The sequence below is a fragment of the Rutilus rutilus genome, assembly GCF_951802725.1.
Source record: "Rutilus rutilus genome assembly, chromosome: 6".
In the NCBI taxonomy this organism is placed as follows: domain Eukaryota; kingdom Metazoa; phylum Chordata; class Actinopteri; order Cypriniformes; family Leuciscidae; genus Rutilus; species Rutilus rutilus.
The window spans coordinates 35508189-35527786 of NC_140214.1; the positions used below are offsets into that span (position 1 = coordinate 35508189).

General features: G+C 38.9%; 1 protein-coding gene across 1 annotated transcript in view; it reads left to right on the plus strand.

Annotated features, from left to right (window-relative positions):
- Positions 1 to 19598, plus strand: part of phlpp1 (PH domain and leucine rich repeat protein phosphatase 1) — a 53516-nt gene that overhangs the window by 20386 nt on the left and 13532 nt on the right. Inside the window, exons 3-9 of the mRNA XM_084412098.1 lie at positions 1720 to 1845; positions 5819 to 5967; positions 6893 to 7039; positions 8811 to 9038; positions 10980 to 11182; positions 13159 to 13219; positions 13340 to 13435. Of these exons, the coding sequence (XP_084268224.1) occupies positions 1720 to 1845; positions 5819 to 5967; positions 6893 to 7039; positions 8811 to 9038; positions 10980 to 11182; positions 13159 to 13219; positions 13340 to 13435 (1010 nt within the window). The remainder of the gene's footprint in view (positions 1 to 1719; positions 1846 to 5818; positions 5968 to 6892; positions 7040 to 8810; positions 9039 to 10979; positions 11183 to 13158; positions 13220 to 13339; positions 13436 to 19598) is intronic.

Here is a 19598-nt window from a genome sequence, read left to right on the forward strand (position 1 = left end):
TTAAAATATGGACATTAGTTTGGCTGTAATGCTCAAAGCCTTAGATAACAAAATGTAAAATAAAAAAGAATGGCAGACAGGGGCGAAGACAAAAAAGTTCTCATTATGTTCTTTGTTATTAAATATTAAGATCAAAGATACACATTACACGTACGTACACAACCTAATATACAGATTTAATAAACAGTGCTTTATGTTTTCAGCTACAGTAGGTGTATTTAACAGTAGCATTGAAGAAAGTAATTAAATGAACAAATATGAAAATAAAACAAAACAGACTTCACTGAATAAATTATACATTGATACTTATTAAAGCTACTATTAAAGTTATCAGTCAAGAGCAGTGAATGATTTTCTCTTTGCATTTTGTTGTTTTATTAACATTAAAGGGATAGCTCTGTTTACTGTTTGGATAGCCACATTCTTCAAAATATTAATATTTGAAAATATAAGAAGGAAATGAATACAGGTTTGGAACAACATTAGAGTGCGTAAATAATGAGAGAATTTTTATTTTTGGGTGAACTATCCCTTTAAGGACAAGCGGCAGCGTGTTTACTATTACTATACTGTCTCTTTAAGAGCTGCGCGCGACGCGTCTAATATACAGGCATTTGACAAGCAGATTTTCTCTCAATTTTCTCAAGTTTGCTTTCACTTTAGACATATCCAACTAGTTTATGTAAACCTTGTGTGTATATAACAGTATTAGCACAATAAGACTCGAAATACAGTCCAGTATCCAGGCGCTGGTAGACAGAGTGCATGTGAGCTTCACATGTACGCGCTGAGAAACGCACACGTTAAAACAGCTCATAAGCACGCGAATAACAGAGAAACTGACGATGGTCTTGCATAATTTGCAGACGACATGGTCTGACTACGGTCAGACTTGAAGTCAGGCGAGCTGACTTTTCCTGTTTTATCAACAATTGCTGTATCACTACACGCCGGTTCTGTTACTGAAGAATCCAACACGAGACAACAATATTGCGCAACCATACTGACTGGCTGTTGCGTGTCACCCCCTACGTTGCAAGGTTACCAGAGAGTTGAGTGCCTTTGTTCATGCAACCAAATTTGCTTTCGCAACCTCTGGTTTCTTCCGAGTTCCGACGAAGAAAAAAAAAAATTATCGAACGTTTTATCGAACGCATTTTTTATTGATATTGATTACGTGTCTATCGCGATACATATCGTTATCGTTTTATCGCCCAGCCCTAGGAACTTGTATAGTATAAATGTAATTAAAATAGGTGACTATTTAAGGTGACTTCAATATTCACAGAGTTCATTCACACTTTATATTGCCTGTGTGTGTTGAACCCCAGTCTATATTTATAAATCATCTTTCCCAAGATCCTAGTTACTTTAACAACGAGCAACACTTAAAACAAGAGTTCAGTGAGAGGACAAACATAGTGGACATTGGTTAGTGAGTTGTAAAGTTTTATGGTGGTTTTGAGAGTTGATGAAGTGCTAAACAAACAGAGGCGCGTTTAAAGTACTCGTACTCTGTGTTCATTTATGTTCTAGACCGCTAGACTAAATATTGAGTGCTGTCTGCCACATCAAGCATCACTGCTGCTGCTGCTCATAGTTTGAGTTCTTGATGTGGACAGACCTCTGACACTGATGATGATGATGTGTTTTCACCCCACTGCATGGGGAGCGTGTCTTGTTCATGTGTGAGTTTGAGTGTGTTTCTGTTGTGTTCAGGTGGAAGAGGTGAAGAAACACAGTCACTGTTTGGCCTTCAGCTCAGCGGGACCTCAGAGTCAGACCTACTATATCAGCTTCGACAGCTTCACTGAACACCTGCGCTGGCACCGACAGGCTGCTAAGGTGTGTGTGTGTGTGTGTGTGTGTGTGTGTGTGTGTGTGTGACCGCCTCTCTCCTTCCACCTTGTAGAAATAATACGACCTGACACACTAGAGCTGACCCAAACTCTAGTGAGCTTGCCTCACTTGCCAATATTTTTATACAGACCATGATTCTGAATCTTTCTATCATTGGTAAATGTCCAAAAACCATGGAACTAATGTGGTACCTTTCGTTGCTTTTTTGCAATGCGCTGCAGATTTAATATATGTACAGTTGTAATCTAAATGATTCAACCCCCATTGCAAATCAGGTTTATTGGCAAAATTTACAGACTTCCAGATGTTTGCAATGAACAAATCAAACAAAAGTAATTGAAATAGCTCAACACAACAAATGTTTCAAGTGGTTTCCCCAAATTCAACTGAAAATTAAACTTTTAATGACTTCTACAGTCTCAAAATTCAACCCCCTGAATTGAATCCCTCTTGACAGCACACATCTGCAAAACAAGTGCTGTCTCAAGCAAACCTGATGCGACTAATCAAGGGCTTCATTAGTTACACCAGGTGTGCTTGAGCTAGAACACACAAAATGTCTGAAGTGGCTAGGTTTGTTGAGTGTCACGTTTGACTGCATGTTAGAAATATGGCTTAGTCAAAAGAATGGCCCAAAAAGTTAAGAGAAGGTATGATTGCCCTTCACAAACAAGGACCAGGATACAAAAAGAAGGCACTAAATGTTCCTAGAGACACAGTGTGAAGCATAGTTTGCGAGTTCTAAGTTAAAGGAACAGTGGTTACACTACCCGGATGGGGCAGAAAAAGGAAGCTATCAACGGCTGCAACCAGAAAAAAACTCGAGTGACTGTAGCAAGACTTGGAGGCACCAGACACTGAGGTTTCAGCTTGCACAGTAAGGCACATACTAAATGCATGTGGTTTCCATGCCACAACTCCAAGCCATACACCACTACTGACCCAAAAGCACAAGAAAAGTCGGCCCCAATTTGCTCAAAATCATATAAATAAGCCACAGAACTTTTCGGCCCTATGGATCAGTGGTATGTCTGGAGGAAGAAGAATGAAGCATTAGCTGTGAAGATCTCTGTCTCTCAGTTCAGCATGGCGAATCTGTGATGCTCTGCGGCTGCTTTGCATCCTCGGCACTGGAAACCTGCAGCATGTGGAAGGCAAGATGGATTCATTTTTGTATATCAGGAAATCCTATGAGAAAACGTGATGCCGTCAGTGAGGAAGCTGAAGCTTGGGCGTCATTGGACCTTCCAACAGGACAATGCAAGCATAACTCAAATTCCACCAAGGCTTGATTGCAGAAGTAGTCCTGAAAGATTCCACAGTGGCATCACAGTCACCTGACTTGAACCCCATAGAAAGTCTCTGATGGGATTTGAAGAAGGCGGTTGAGGCACGCAAACCCAAGAACATTTACTGAACTGGAGGTCATTGCTCATGAGGAACGGGCTCAGATTCATCAGAAATGCTGCCAGAAGCTGGTGTCTGGTTATACATCTCATTTACAGCAGGTCATAACAGCAAAAGGCTGTTCTACTAAGTACTAAAAATGCTTAAGCGGTTGAATAATTTTTGAGACTGCAGAAGTCATTAAAAGTTGCATTTTCAGTTGAATTTGGTGAAACCTCTTGAAGCATTTGTTGTGTTGAGCTATTTCAATTACTTTTGTTTGATTTTGTTCATTGCAAACATCTGAAAGTCTGTAAATTTTGCCAATTAATCTGATTTGCAATGGGGGTTGAATCATTTTGATTACAACTGTGTGTGTGTGTGTATATATACATGTGCTTTATTTATTTACATGTGTGTAGGTTATGTGCGGCTCCGTTCACAGTAAATGCTGCTTCACATGAACATGATCTTTTGATTATTTACATGTGTGGAGCGTCTCAGACTCCATCTCTGTGCATATGCTGTGAGTTTGAGTTGCTTATAACGGTCATCTGGGAACGCAATGTACACCATTTTATCAGATTTGTCACGTAAACCATTTCAAAATAGAAGTTTAAACTCTCGCTCGGAGTTCACATGTTTTGATTTCATATTCCTGTTCAAGAAATGACAGCGGTTGTAGCATTTCTTTCATAAAGAAGTGGCCAAATACTAAAGATTAAATGAACATTTGAGTTAAATGTTGTTTGGCCAATAATATTAAATATTAAAGGATTTGATCACAACAATCACAAGGCCGTTGACACCTTCCGCAGGCATTTGTTATAATACATAATGTACATAAGATGATAGTTGATATTATATATTTGGTGTTTCTGTTAAAAATCCTGCAGGGACTGAGCAATAATCCATTACTGTAATGGGCTGCGTTCTGTTAACAGTGTGAACGGGGAATGTAGTGAGACCCGAACACAACTGAAGCAAAGCACAGAATGAATCAAGAGAAGTGTACTTGAAGACTGAACGATTGAAATGTCAGGGCTCATTTACTCACATAGTAACACAAGCGTTAACACAAGCGTTATCACCATACATGTCTGAATCACACCGGGACTGGGGATGTTTGTTAAACATTTATGATGTGACTCGGTTCTCACAGTATGGTGAACTTTGTCTAATTTTTTCTTGCCGTTAACATTTATCTAGTGATGTGCGTTCATTTCAGCCCTGAACATACTGTAAAGGGCTCATGAGAAATAAACTGGTTGGATCTGGCAGAAGTGCACTCGTTCCCCTGCTGTAAATCAGCGTGTGTTTTTCTGCTCGTGGACTTCAGACCTCTGTGCTTCCGCAGCACGTTTACACACACCTTCTCACCTCTTTACATTGTTGAAACGCAGATACTCTGGAGCTCCTCGTTGCTCTGATCTAAGCTATATTTGCCCTGAAAATGACACCTCATCATTCCATCACAGAAAGAGTGTGAAAAGCCCTAGTTGGGAGTCCTACTTTAGCATACTTTACTACGAACGAACCATCCTAAACAAACGCAAGTAGGGCAAGCCTGGCCAGCCTATTTTACTGTGCCGTTCCCAGAGACAACCTTGTGCCGTGAGAGCCGTCCTGCCCACCGGGACCCTCAGATTAGAAAAACCTCACAAGAGGTTTCAGGCTGCTGTGTTAATGTGATCGTGTCATGTTATGAGCGACGTGTGCTGTGTTATTAATGAATGCTGGTTCACTAAGTCATGACAGTTTGTTGTTGAGGAGAGTGTGCTGCTACTTTACTAAGTGACCATGTTCACCTGCTGGACCAGAAAACCCGTGTTATTTCAGTATCAGTGAGATGTTATACGCTGCCCGGCCAAAAATTAAAAGTCGCTGTTTTGATTTAAATATGCAAATGCTTAAGAGTGTATGATTGGATCATTATTGCTGTGATTATTATGTTTCTAGCATGTTATACATTTGGCAACAGTTCTTCTAACCCTAACTGATGGAGTGTGTAGCTTAATAACCATGTATGAAGACACATCATGGCCATATTCCAGGATGACTATGTCCAGATTCGTCAGGCTCAAACTGTGAATGGTTGTGAGGAGCATGAAGAATCATTTTCACACATGAATCTGCTCCTCTGAGTCCAGATCTTAAATTCACTGAAAGTCTTTGGGATGTGCTGGAGGAGACTTTACAGAGCGCTGGACTCTTGCACTGACAACACAAGATCTGGACCAAATATTGATGCACCTCTTGATGGAAATGAGAGTTGTGATGTTATTTCCACCAAGAGGTGCATACATCTTTACATGAAGTTAAACAAAATGCAAATGGAAATGCTGTCTTGGCAACTAACAGAACTAATTTGATTGAAATTATCTATAGTTATATTTTATCTTATTTCAGGTTTATTTTAATTTCAAGCAACACATATTTTTTTATTTTTTATTAACTAGTTTCGGTTAACTATAATAACCCTGCAGAAAATCCCACAGATGCGCAATTCCTTGTTGATCTTGCTGTGACCCCATACTTCAATGAATGACCTGTCTGTCTGCCCGTCCGTCAGATGGTGTCTCAGAGGATCAGCTCGGTGGATCTGTCTTGCTGTAGTCTAGAGAAACTGCCGCCCAACCTGCTGTACAGTCAAGACCTGACGCATCTCAACCTCAAGCACAACTTTCTGCCGGCTGACCAGACGCTGCTGCAGCTCCAGAGGTCAGTGTGTGTTTCACAGATCAGCTTTCCCCCGCCTCAAATTGTTCACGTTTTAATTTGATTACATTTTTAAAGATTAATTCATCTAAAGTTTGGTGAATTCCAGCATTTTTAATAATACATTTGTATTAAATCAGAAAAACAGAACATTTCTAAAAACCATACATTTCATAGGCCATTATTATTTGTATTAATTCAATCGATTGGACATTTTTTGGATTATTAAAATTAAACAAGTTAAACCATTACAGTAGAATCCAGAACCATTTAAAATCCGGAAAACACGCAATTTGGGAAATTAAACTGAATTCATTGTGCCCCAGGTGTTTGGACAAGAATGTCAACATTGGAATTTTAATGTGCAACTCATATAAAATGAAAAGTACAGAAAGTAATTGTTTAAAGTGAATTAAATGAATACATGTCGAGGATAATAATCAAATGACTTACCGCCCCACTCGGTAGAATCTACTGTCATCTGTTGGAGATGGGAAATGAATCCCGTCTGACCAGAAGCGGAGATAAAACGTATAACTTGTGTTGCCAAAGCATTTAAAGTAAACCGTGTTTAACTGTACGGTTGTAGCCAGTATTTAGTAAATGATGAGATTCTGTATGATTAGGCCAGGACGATATTTAGTCACTTTAGGATTTACGCACTTTCTTAGAACTGTCAGTATCAGTATATCTATCAACAGCTTTGTCAAATGAGAACATGAAAAAAATTTTTTTTGTGAATTTTATGTAATACTGATGTAATGAGGTCATGCTAAATGCTACATTCATGCTACATGCTAAAACTATTAAGGACACGATGTGGATGAAAAGAAGATTTAACGAAGTAAGCTAAAGTGTCATGGTTCCTCTATAAGACGGACACTTGTGTGAGGTTAACAGTTGCCAAATTTCCTCTCTTCACCTGCAGATTTTCCCGTTTGCGGAGTCTCAATCTCTCTAATAACCAGCTGGGAAGTTTCCCGCTGCACATCTGCTCCATTAGCACGCTGACGGAGGTCAACCTCAGCTGCAACCAACTGACCTCCATCCATCCTGACGTGGGCAAAATGACCAAGTGAGTGTGTCCGCCGCGGATGTGTTTGAAGGTGAAGCGTGTCGTTTCTGCGGAACTACAAAAATAAAGCACATTCAGACGTCCTTGCAAACGGCGAGTTGCACCTCCCCAAACACAAACATCACGAACTCAGCTCTTACGGGTGCTTGTGAAGGCTTGTCTCAACTGGCTACTTTCACTAAAAGGTCCGGCATATTAGGAATACTTTTAGCTGTGTTGCTACGAGTCATGAGGAAGCAGTTGAGTAGACTAACACTCTGTCTAGAGCAAACGCAAGCATCATAGAAACTGAATGGGTGGATGATGATGCTCTATGGTATCAAAGCGTCCATCGTAGCATTGCAACACCCTGTTCGCTTTGACATGTTCATGAACTATTATTCTCTCAAGGTCTAAATTTTGGTTTGCACTTCTGTAACTATGTTTTCCCCCATGTAACGCGTCAGCCACACTTTTCTGGTCTTATTGTGACTGTTTCATCAGTGCAGTTTAGTCTAAACAAAATGTCAAATGTTACATATTATATGTAATAACTTGCTACTTTCCTTGTATTACTGTTATGAACAATATTAACCAAAAATATTAAGTCTAAGGATCGCAGTCCAGTGAAAATACATTATTTTACGAGGACTGTTTTGCTTACCAAGGACTTACTTTGCACGAGTGCCCACTACTTGATCACCTGGAATCCGCAATGGAGCTGATTTAATATTTATAGTTTTTTTCCTTATGAATTTGTTTTATGCACCATTCTGTAGGCCAGAATGTATTCTTGGGCTGTTAAAATATTAAATATAAACAAATATTAATTATGAATGTATTAATTTATTTATATAAAATATAAAAAAAAACTACAATTATAATACAATTATCTATAACTGTGAAAAAAAAATACGTGATTAAATGTCAAAATAACTCCAATATCATACAGTAGAGTTGTGTGGGGTGGGGCTAAATTAAGTTGGCCTGCTGTGACGTCACAATCATGGTGCATTGTGGTCCATGGGTCGGCCTGAAGTGTACATGTTGAGTAGACTTGTTCCCTCGGCCAAAATTGAGGGGTCGATGGCCTGTCCAAATAAGCTTCCCTCCTTCACAAAGTTGAACGGTAGGGATTCCCCCGAGGGAAAGTGCTTAGGGAAGTGCCTGTGTAAATCTAAAAGTGGAGTTAAACGCAGCCAAACTTACAGTAGATATGTGATGTGGAGTCAGGCAGTCATGAGGCAGTCATGTGACACTCACTGCACTGCTGCCACCTGCTGGACACACTCGTGCTCATCCAGCCTCTCAAGTGTTGAGTTTCCAGAGTTTTACTGTAGTAACAACAGACGATGGCCTCCTTCCAGAAAAGCCTCCTTGCTTTGCATAGTTATACCCAGCTAACAGGAAACGTTAGCTCACGTTCTCTCAAAGCTATGAACATTAATAGAATGTACGTTCAAGGTTATCCGGTTATTAATAATGCTCTCAAAATGTTAGCACTAATACGTATGCATCGGTCTGTCCTGAAGCGCTTTAGTTGGATGTTCATCTAACATTTTTTAAACGTTACTACTTGATTCAGAAGGTTCAGAAAACATTCAAATCTCATATTGTATGCAAAATTACAACATGGAATGTTTCCTTAACATTCTCTTAACCAAGAAAACAAAATGTTTTTAAAACATTCATAAAGCGAATGTTAGCAAAACGTTCTTCAAACTTATTTTTGTGTGCCGTGTCGTTGTTGTTGTGGTTGTGGTGGTTGAGCTCATGTCCGTCTCTGTGTCAGTCTGCAGACGTTTGTCCTGGACGGGAACCTGCTGTGCGCTCTCCCCGTGGAGCTGGGCTTTCTGCAGAGGCTGGCCTACCTGGGCCTGTCCTTCAATGAGTTCACACAGGTGCCGTCGGTGCTGGAGCGGCTGCCCGCCGTCGAGAGACTCTGCATGGCTGGAAATAAAGTGCCGGTGCTGACGCTACAGGCCTTCCGTCTGCTGACGCTCAAGCACGTCGACCTCCGGTGAGCACAAGCACATCACACTAGCTGTGATAGTAGGCTACACCTCACACTGAACCACTGCCTCAAGTCTATTCAGTTATTTAATGTATTAGTTGAATTTAATGTGTAATAATTCAAATGTTCCTTCAAGTTTTGGAGTTTGTCTTTTGGCCAATACCCGTCTGGTATCTCACGTGGCTGTGAAATCTACAGTGAATTGAAATCATATTACGTTTGATTTAGACATTCAAACACTGTTACTTTTCCTACTTTACTCTGTGAGAATGCGTCAGAGATGAATTATATTGGTAACACAACTGTAATTTGTGAACATTATCTAACAATGAACAATAATTCTTCAGCATTTAATATTCTTAGTTTATGTTAATTTCAACATTTAGGCTACTAATACAGTTTTAAAATCAAAAGTTGTGTCTGGTAACATTCGTTAGAGGGACAGTTCACCCCAAAAATGAAAATGTTGTCATCAGTTGTTCCAAACCTGTGTGAGTTTCTTTGTTCTGTTGAACACAGAAGATGATGTTTGGAAGAATGTTGGTAACCAGACAGTTGATGCTTCCATTGACTTACATCAACTGTCTGGTTACCAACATTCTTCCAAACATCATCTTTTGTGTTCAACAGAACAAGGAAACCCACACAGGTTTGGATCAACTTGAGGGAGAGAACATTTACATTTTTGGGGTGAACTATCCCTTTGATGCTCTTTGAATTAACATGAAAAAACAACGAGCAACTGTATTGTAAATCTCTAATCACAAGCTTGAATACTTTTACCCAGATGTTTTGCCCTGATATGCAGTCAGGACGAGTCGATGCCAGTCAGAATCAGTCCGCATATATTCGGCAGTCAGAGCTGACAGATTTGACAGAAAATCACGTAGTGTATGATGAGCAGAGGTTCAGACTGTGATTCCATTCAGACGGATGAAATCAAACATGTTTGATATTGTGAGCCCATTTTAGAACACGTTGTTTTCATTTTTCAACAAGGCCCATTTTTCCGCGTGAGCTTGTTTTGAACGTCTACTAATGTGTGATTCTCAGACTTTTTTCAAAAAAAAAATCATTGCTCATTTTTACTTCATGTTAGCTAATGGATTATCTAATGTTAACCATGTAAAGCCTGACAGATGAAATAAAAGTCAGAAAAATCTATTTTTTAAAGTAACAGTTTATTGAACCTTTAGACAAAATATTAAAATAGCAAACAAAAAGGTTTGCATAGGAGCTTTTGTTGAGGATAATATTTGCTACACTCTTATGGCTCATATAGTATGATATAGTGAGAATATGGAGCTCATACTTGAGAAGGAAAAAAACACCTCAATTATATTTAGAGCAAGAATATGCTATTTGAATGAATGAATCAACACTATAACAGACAGCAGTCTTTACTCTATATCTGCCAATAATGTGTCTTAAGAAGATGATATTTAATGCTTGGTTTTATGATCAAAGCTCTGCAGTTTTACAACATATAATGCAATACAATGATGAATGAGAGATGAACAAATAAACCTTTCTCAGAAGGCTGATGGAACATATCTGAACTCACATTTTAACAAAAAAATTATGTACAGATAATCAAGTAAAGCTAAGTTGCTTCAGTCCAGTCAGTATTAATCTTAAAATATTACTAACAATATAAAAGTTCTTACATTCACTTTATAAAAATCATTAAAGGTTTTACAGTCAGCAAAAAGACATGTGAACCACAAGCTAAAAGTGGACAATTTTACAATTATTCTAAAATGCCTTATACTTGCTAAAACAGTATGAACTATCAATCAGACGACAGAAATCATGTAGTAGATTGTGTACTACAAATATTTCAGCAACATTTTAATCATGTTGATCATGATTGCATATTTGATACAAAAAAAATTTGTGTCGGTAATGTATTTACAATAGCTTTGGTGAATTTTTCCATCTCCTCAGTCTGAACCAGATCTCCAGCGTGGTGCCGGACGAGCCGGAGTTTCTGCGTCACGTGACGCAGCTGGACGTGCGCGATAACCGCCTGTCTGAGCTGGACGTGTCCATGTTCCCGCGGCTGGAGGTCCTGCACTGTCAGAGGAACCGCATCGCTCGCCTGCGTCTGCGTGGCTGCGCGCTCAAGGCTCTCTACGCCTCCAACAACGGTAGCGCACACACCATTTTACCTCACATGAAAGGGATAGTTCACCCAAAAATGAAAATTAGCCCATGATTTACTCACCCTGAAGTCATCCTAGGACCTAGGTGCATATGACATCTTCTTTCAGACGAATACAATCGGAGTTATATTAATAAATGTCCTGGCTCTTCCGAGCTTTATAATGGGCGTGAATTGCTGTTTCTGTTTTGAAGTCCATAAAAGTGCATCCATCCATCATAAACGAACTCAATAAGGAACTTAATAAAGGCCTTCTGGAGCGAAGCGATGCGTTTGTGTAAGAAAAATATCCACATTTAAAACTTAATAAAGTAAAATAACTTGCTTCCGGCCAAACGAACATACGGATCGAGCGCAACTTATGCGAGTAATGCAACGTACTGCTGATATTTACGCCCCATGATACACTACGCTACTTCTGACGTCACAAGTTGAGTTAGTTGCGCCTTAGGTGTAAGGAGACTGCGTTTGGCCAGAAGCTAGAATTTTACTTTAACGTGTTAAATATGAATATTTTCGCTACGCTTCAGAAGGCCTTTATCAACCCCCCAGAGCCCTGTGGAGCACTTTTATGATGGATAGATGCAGTTTTATCATGGATAGATGCAGTTTTATCATGGATAGATGCAGTTTTATGATGGATAGATGCACTTTTATGATGGATAGATGCAGTTTTATGATGGATAGATGCAGTTTTATCATGGATAGATGCAGTTTTATCATGGATAGATGCAGTTTTATCATGGATAGATGCAGTTTTATGATGGATAGATGCACTTTTATGATGGATAGATGCACTTTTATGATGGATAGATGCAGTTTTATGATGGATAGATGTGTTTTATGATGGATAGATGCAGTTTTATGATGGATAGATGCACTTTTATGATGGATAGATGCAGTTTTATGATGGATAGATGCACTTTTATCATGGATAGTTGCACTTTTATGATGGATAGATGCACTTTTATGATGGATAGATGCACTTTTTTCATGGATAGATGCACTTTTATGATGGATAGATGCAGTTTTATGATGGATAGATGCACTTTTATCATGGATAGATGCACTTTTATGATGGATAGATGCAGTTTTATGATGGATAGATGCACTTTTATCATGGATAGTTGCAGTTTTATGATAGATAGATGCAGTTTTATGATGGATAGATGCACTTTTATCATGGATAGATGCACTTTTATGATGGATAGATGCAGTTTTATGATGATAGATGCACTTTTATCATGGATAGATGCACTTTTATGATGGATAGTTGCAGTTTTATGATGGATAGATGCAGTTTTATGATGGATAGATGCAGTTTTATGATGGATAGATGCACTTTTATCATGGATAGATGCACTTTTATCATGGATAGTTGCAGTTTTATGATGGATTGATGCACTTTTATGATGGATTGATGCACTTTTATGATGGATAGATGCAGTTTTATCATGGATAGATGCACTTTTATGATGGATAGTTGCAGTTTTATGATGGATAGATGCAGTTTTATGATGGATAGATGCACTTTTATCATGGATAGATGCACTTTTATGATGGATAGTTGCAGTTTTATGATGGATAGATGCAGTTTTATGATGGATAGATGCACTTTTATCATGGATAGATGCACTTTTATCATGGATAGTTGCAGTTTTATGATGGATTGATGCAGTTTTATGATGGATAGATGCAGTTTTATGATGGATGGATGCACTTTTATGGACTTCAAAACAGAAACAGCAATTCACTGCCATTATAAAGCTTAGAAGAGCCAGGACATTTGTTTTATATAACTCCGATTATGTTCGCCTGAAAGAAGAATGTCATATACACTTAGGATGACTTGAGGGTGAGTAAATCATGGGCTAATTTTAATTTTTGGGTGAACTATCCCTTTACTATTTAACACACAACATCCATTCGTTTGCTTGATGCCTTACGACATCTGTTCCACAGAGCTGCAAGAGTTAGACGTGAGTCCTGTGGCCTCTAACCTCACGTACGTGGACATCTCCAGGTGGGTTTGATCTCTCTCACTTGTATCTTTGTCACTATCTGATCACTGCGGTCAAACCCACATCGTGACATTAAGTTTCCTTGCGTGTGTCATCAGCTGTGTGTGTTCGCTCTCTTACAGGAACTGTATGACGTCTCTTCCCGATTGGTTGAGTGACAGCAAGAAACTGGAGGTTCTAGACGTCAGTCACAACAACATCGCTGAACTTCCTCCGTGGTGAGTGTCTGAGTGAAACTGCAGTGGTTTGTGCGTTCAGCCACATTTCAGTCATTCATGGACTCCTGATGATTTACATAGTCATTGCCATAGCAACAGTTTGGCATTTTGCAAACACTAACATTGATGCCAATAGTTAATGACAATTTAACAACTTTAAGGGAAAGAATCATGCCATTTAAAGTCGGCATAATTTTAATCAAAATGTAGGGCCCTATGATTTCCGCAAAGCAAAAAATGCTGGGTAGGACAGGATATTGTGTTCTATACTTTCTAGGCCAGCCTTTCTCAAAGTGGGTGCCGCGGCACACTGGGGTGCCCCCTGACTGTGTCAGGGGTGCCGCCAAAAAATTTCGTAGGCTAAAAAAAAAAAAAAAAAAAAAAATCGGACATTTCATATATAAATATATTTGAATTTACATAAATACATTATTTTTCTTTTTAACCCTTTCGCACGTACGACCACACCGGTGTGATCAGTCTAGGCTGGTCCCTGGAGCACCGGTGTGATTATAACGGTCAATGCATGACGTGATCAACAGCTAAATTCAAATGTGCTTTCGCGCGTTGGCTGGAGCTGAGCCAGAGACAGGCGCGCTCAGCTGTCATATATCACAACTTTTCAGTGTTTTCATCCACATAATGTTTGTTTTAGGTTTCAGACATAAGTACTAAAAAAACAATACATTTAGAGTTTGTAAAGTACACACTGATGTCAAAGGAAGAGGCAATAATAATCCTTTTCATTATAATTAGTTTTATTCATATCAGATACACATTGTGTAAGTAACTTTAAAGTTTACTCTATTCTTCTCCCAGTTCACCTGCCACTTACTTTTATGTATTTCGGGAGAAGTGGATGAATTCACTTGTTGTAAATCCAACAGATCCGATTCTCTGAACTGCATCTGCGGCACAAACTAACATGGCGGCGCCCATCGCGCATACAGCTCAACTAACGCGATCGTTATAAAGGTGTTCAAAAAACAAAACACTTCCACTTGCATATATTTGACAATCGGAATATCAGATATCTCATGCCATATCTAACCAATTTGTGAAAATTTTGAATAAAAAAGGAAAAATGACATAAAAGCAGATCATCAATCATTCATCTCTGTTGTTGCTGCGGTGTGTCACGTGACAAGCAATGACGCGTCACCATGGAAACCATAAAGTGACACATTCTAAATAACGGTCACCTTGAAAAACTCACGCTGGGGGGTCAGCCAGAATATTTTAAATTTACGTGTGAAAGGGTTAAACATATGAACGGATTAATAAAATTGTAAATTCATTTTAGATAAATAAATATATATATAAAATTTGCATTTACATTTGGGTTATGCAGTGTTTTTAAATTATATATTACACTGGGGTGCCTTGAGATTTTATGCACTTTTGAAAGGTGCCCTGACGGAAAAAAGTTTGAGAAAGGCTGTTCTAGGCACCAACCCAATTGCCTCAATACCATAGAGTATCAAAAAACGTCTTGTTGTTTGGTACCAAATTTCGATGACTAAGGGGTTAATCTCTTCAACGTCAGTGAGCCAATGAGTGGCGAGGCATCATGGAAAAACACTAGTGTTACGTGGTTGCCCACAGAGATGTGGCTCACACGTTAGGCTGTAGTGTGTAAGCGTCCCAACCCCCATAGATGTAAAAGAAGTGGAAAAGATCAAAAGTGTGGCTGTATTTCACCAGGCTCGCTTGCCAACAGCACGAAATAATTGCAACAAGATAATTGCTGCCAAGACCGTCAACACGACAAATCTGATGAAGCACTTGACAGTGCACGGAATAAACTTAATTTACAAGCAGAAAGTTGCTCCGTCTTCGACAGCAAGAAGAACTGGAACACGTCACAAATGAACCGAAACTCAGCGTATAGGATACTTGCCTCACAGATATGAGAAATAGCCTATAGAAAGCTTGAAGTGTCTACTTTAAACGAACCAATTCGAAAACAAATACTCTCTGATTATGTAATCCAAATGAAAGGTGCATTTCTCTCTATAGGCGCACACGCGTTTACTATACTGCGGAGATGACAAGTCAGCATCGTCATCTTTGCCACCAACACTGACTCAGAAAACACTAGTTTATTAAAAAAACTATTAAAATGTCTCCTTGCTATTTATTCCCGACACATTCATTATCATTAGGCTACTTTTGCCAGTGCAGGGCAGCAAACACGGTGTGATTATGATTCAGGCAGCATCACAAGTCAGAATTCAGATAGGGATCAGAAGTGTTACAAACCTGGCACTAGGGAAGCAACATAAAGTACACAAAGACTGAAGTCTGCCTATCAAAAATAAAGTTTATTGAATTATAAAAGAAAAAGGGGGTTGTAGAGATAACAACACTGCTACTGCAGTGCTGGCTGCAAGACCAGAGAGAGAATGAGCATGTGTCCTGGATTTAAAATGGCGCCCATCAGGTGATACCAATTAAGCGGTTGATTGCAGGTGAGCTACCAGGTAACTGCCACAAAACACAGGTTAGAACACTCCCACGTAACAGGTAGCATTCAAATATTCATCCAGTTCCTTTTGCTTGAAGATCGAATCATCACGCCGGTATGGAGCCAAAGCTGGCCATAGGGTCTGTGCGGAGGACCTGTCTGGTTCTCGTGGTCTTTGCTGAGGATCTGTGACGATGGCTGTCGTGGCGACCATGCCTTCACAGGGGATTGTCTAGTAGACACGGTCTCTGCTGACATTCAGGGCTGCGTTTTGGTCGTGTCTTGGTGCAGGTCCACCATCTGATCTGGATATGGACCGGATCCGGCTGACTACGGTAACCTCGGGATAAGGACGAGACAGACAGACTAATATTAATGTGGATGCCATTCTTCTTACAATGTAACAAGTACATTGGGTTTTATAGGAAGTGTTCCTGGTTTCGGATGACCTAATTTATGCAGCCTAACAATCATTTAACTGATAATGTGTTATGTGTATGCTAGGTTAAAGAGATGTGTTTCTAGTCTAGATTTAAACTGACAGAGTCTGTCTGCAGAACCGGGCTAATATGGTCAAACTTCCTGGTTCTGGTAAGGAAAGCTGCTGCATTTTGGACCAGCTGTAGTTTGTTTATTATGCGTGCAGGGCAACCACCCATAAGAGCATTACAATAATCTAGCCTTGAACGCATGAACTATCTTTTCGGCATTTATCATTGAGAGCATTTGTCGTAATATAGATATATTTTTTAAGATGGAAAAGTGTGGTTTTACAGATGGTAGATATGTGGCTTTCAAATGAAAAATTGGTATCAAAGAGCAAACCCAGGTTCCTAACCGACGATGAACACTTGACAGAGCAGCCATCAAGTGTTAGTTCAATGATTAAACCCTCTGCTTTTTTTAGAATTTAGTATGAAATTTCTAGTCATCCATTTTTCATATTAACTATGCATTCCGTTAATTTTGTGAATTTGTATGTTTCGTCAGGGCGCAAAAGAATATAGAGCTTAGTATCATCAGCATAACAGTAAAAACTAATGCCATGCTTCCTAATGATATCTCCCAAGGGTAGCATGTAAAGGGTGAAAAGCAATGGTCCTAGTACTGAGCCTTGTGGTACTCCATACTGAACTTGTGATCGATATGACACCTCTTTGTTAACTGCAGTCAGATAAGTATGATTTGAACCATGCTAATCCAATTCCACTAATGCCAACGCAGTTTTCGAGTCTATTCAAAAGAAGGTTGTGGTCGATAGTATCAAATGCAGAACTAAGATCAAGTAACACTAATAGAGAGTGTTGAAACCACGATCTGATGATAAGAGCAAATCATTTGTACCTCTAATGAGAGCAGTCTCAGTACTAAGATGCGGTCTAAATCCCGACTGTAAATCCTCGCAGATATCATTTATTTCTAAGAAGGAACATAGTTGTGAGAATACTGGCTTTTCTAGTATCTTTGACAGGAAAAGGTAGATTCGAGATCGGTCTGTTATTGACTAATTCTTCAGGATCAAGTTGCATTTTTTTTTAATAAGAGGTTTAATAACAGCCAGCTTAAAAGTTATTGATACATATCCTAATGACAATGATAAATTAATCATATTAAGAAGCAGATCTATAACTTCTGGAAGTATTTCTTTCAGTAGCTTAGTCGGTATAGGGTCTAACATTCATGTTGTCGATTTTGATGATTTAATGAGTCTAGACAATTCTTCCTCCTATAGCAACGAATGAATGACATTTTTCCTCAGGGAGACTACAATGCACTGCCTGATGCGATACTGTAGTAGACGGTTGCATATTATAATTTTCTCCCTGATATTATCAATCTTGCAAGTAAAGAAGTTCATAAAGTCATTACTGCTGTGCTGTTAGGAAATGTCTGAAGTTGAAGTTTTATTTCTCATTAATCTAGCCACTGTATCAAATAACTACCTAGGGTTGTGTTTGTTCTCTTCTAAGAGAGTCGGAAAGTAAGCAGATCTAGCCGTTTTTAAGGCCTTTCTGTACACGATAACACTTTCCTTCCACAAAATGTGAAATACCTCTAGTTTTGTTTTCTTCCAGCTGCGCTCCGTTTTCCGGGCTGCTCTCTTGAGGGCCCGAGTGTGCTCGTTGTACCACGGCGTTGAACTATTTTCCTCAATATTTTTTTTAAGCACAAAGGAGCAACCGTGAATAAAGTGCTGGAAAAGAGAGAGTCAATAGTTTCTGTTGCAACATTGAGTTATTCTAAGCTATCTGGTATGCCAAAGAGTAGAAACTGATCAGGAAGATTTTTTATAAAGCAATCTTTAGTGGCAGAAGTGATAGGTCTAACGGGGAGTTTGTTTTGCAGCCTTGGCTAAATGGAGTTTACACGAGACTAGATAATGATCTGAGATGTCATCGCTCTGCTGCAGAATTTTAACGGCATCAACATCGATTCCATGTGACAATGTTTGATATGAAGTATGATTACAACAATGAGTAGGTCCTGACACGTGTTGCCTACGCAATATTCGAGTATAACGCCAATAGAGTTCAGAATGTCTTTAAATGCCAATCCCAATGCCTCTTTTTCGTTATCTACATGTATATTAAAATCACCAACAATTAGGACTTTATCTGCAGCCAATACTAACTCTGAGAGAAAGTCAGCAAATTCTTTGATAAAGTCTGTATGGTGGCCTGTATACAGTAGCCAGCACAAATGTCAAACAGGATTTATCATTTACACTAGATAACGTTACATAAAGCACCAACCCTTCAAAATAATTATATTATAAATTAGACTTCTCAGTAATTCTGAAGATATTACTATAAATTACAGCAACACCTCCCCCTTTGCCTTTCAGACGAGGTTCATGTTTATAACTAATCTTGCGGGGTGGACTCATTTAAAGTAATGTAATCGTCTGGTTTTAGCCAGGTTTCTGTCAAACATAGCATATCTACTGTGGGTTATGATCTGTGATCATATCATTTACAAAAATGGCTTTTGATGTAAGGGATCGAATTTTCAGCAAACCGAGCTTTATCATTTGTTCATCTGTATTATGTCTGTTTTTAATTTGTTGAACATCAATTTAATTTTCACCCCTTAAATGGGTTTGAGAGTTTTTTGTATTTCCTAATTCGGGGAACAGACACAGTCTCTATATGATGATAGCTAGGTGAAAGAGGCTCTATGTGATGGGATTTATCTGACCTTGGTGACGAGAGACGGCTGGCAGACGGTCGCTTTAGCCAGTCTGTCTGCTTCGTGCTTCCTACTATAAATCTCTGTTGTACAGCACAAAAAAAATAAATGTAATTGTTAAAATTTCATTTGATTACATTTTAAAAGATTAAATTAAGTTTTATTTATTCATTTGATTACCACCGTTTTTGATAATACATTTATAGAGGGCCCTATTATTGAAATAACCAATTAAACGTTCACAAAATAACTTTTGGTCCTCTAGCTAGCAGATAAAAAACAAAATGGCATGCATTTTACTGAAGAACTTTGTTTTTGTTTCGCTTCGGCATTCACTACTAGGCTTAAGAGATATAATCAGTTTAGATGGAACGGATCTCAGACTGACTAGCTGGAAACGCTACAGTAGCTTTACCCATTAATAGACACGGTACTTCCTTGAAAATTAATTCCAGCACAGCAACCACACAACACAACAACCAAAATGAAATGACCCTTCACAATAGA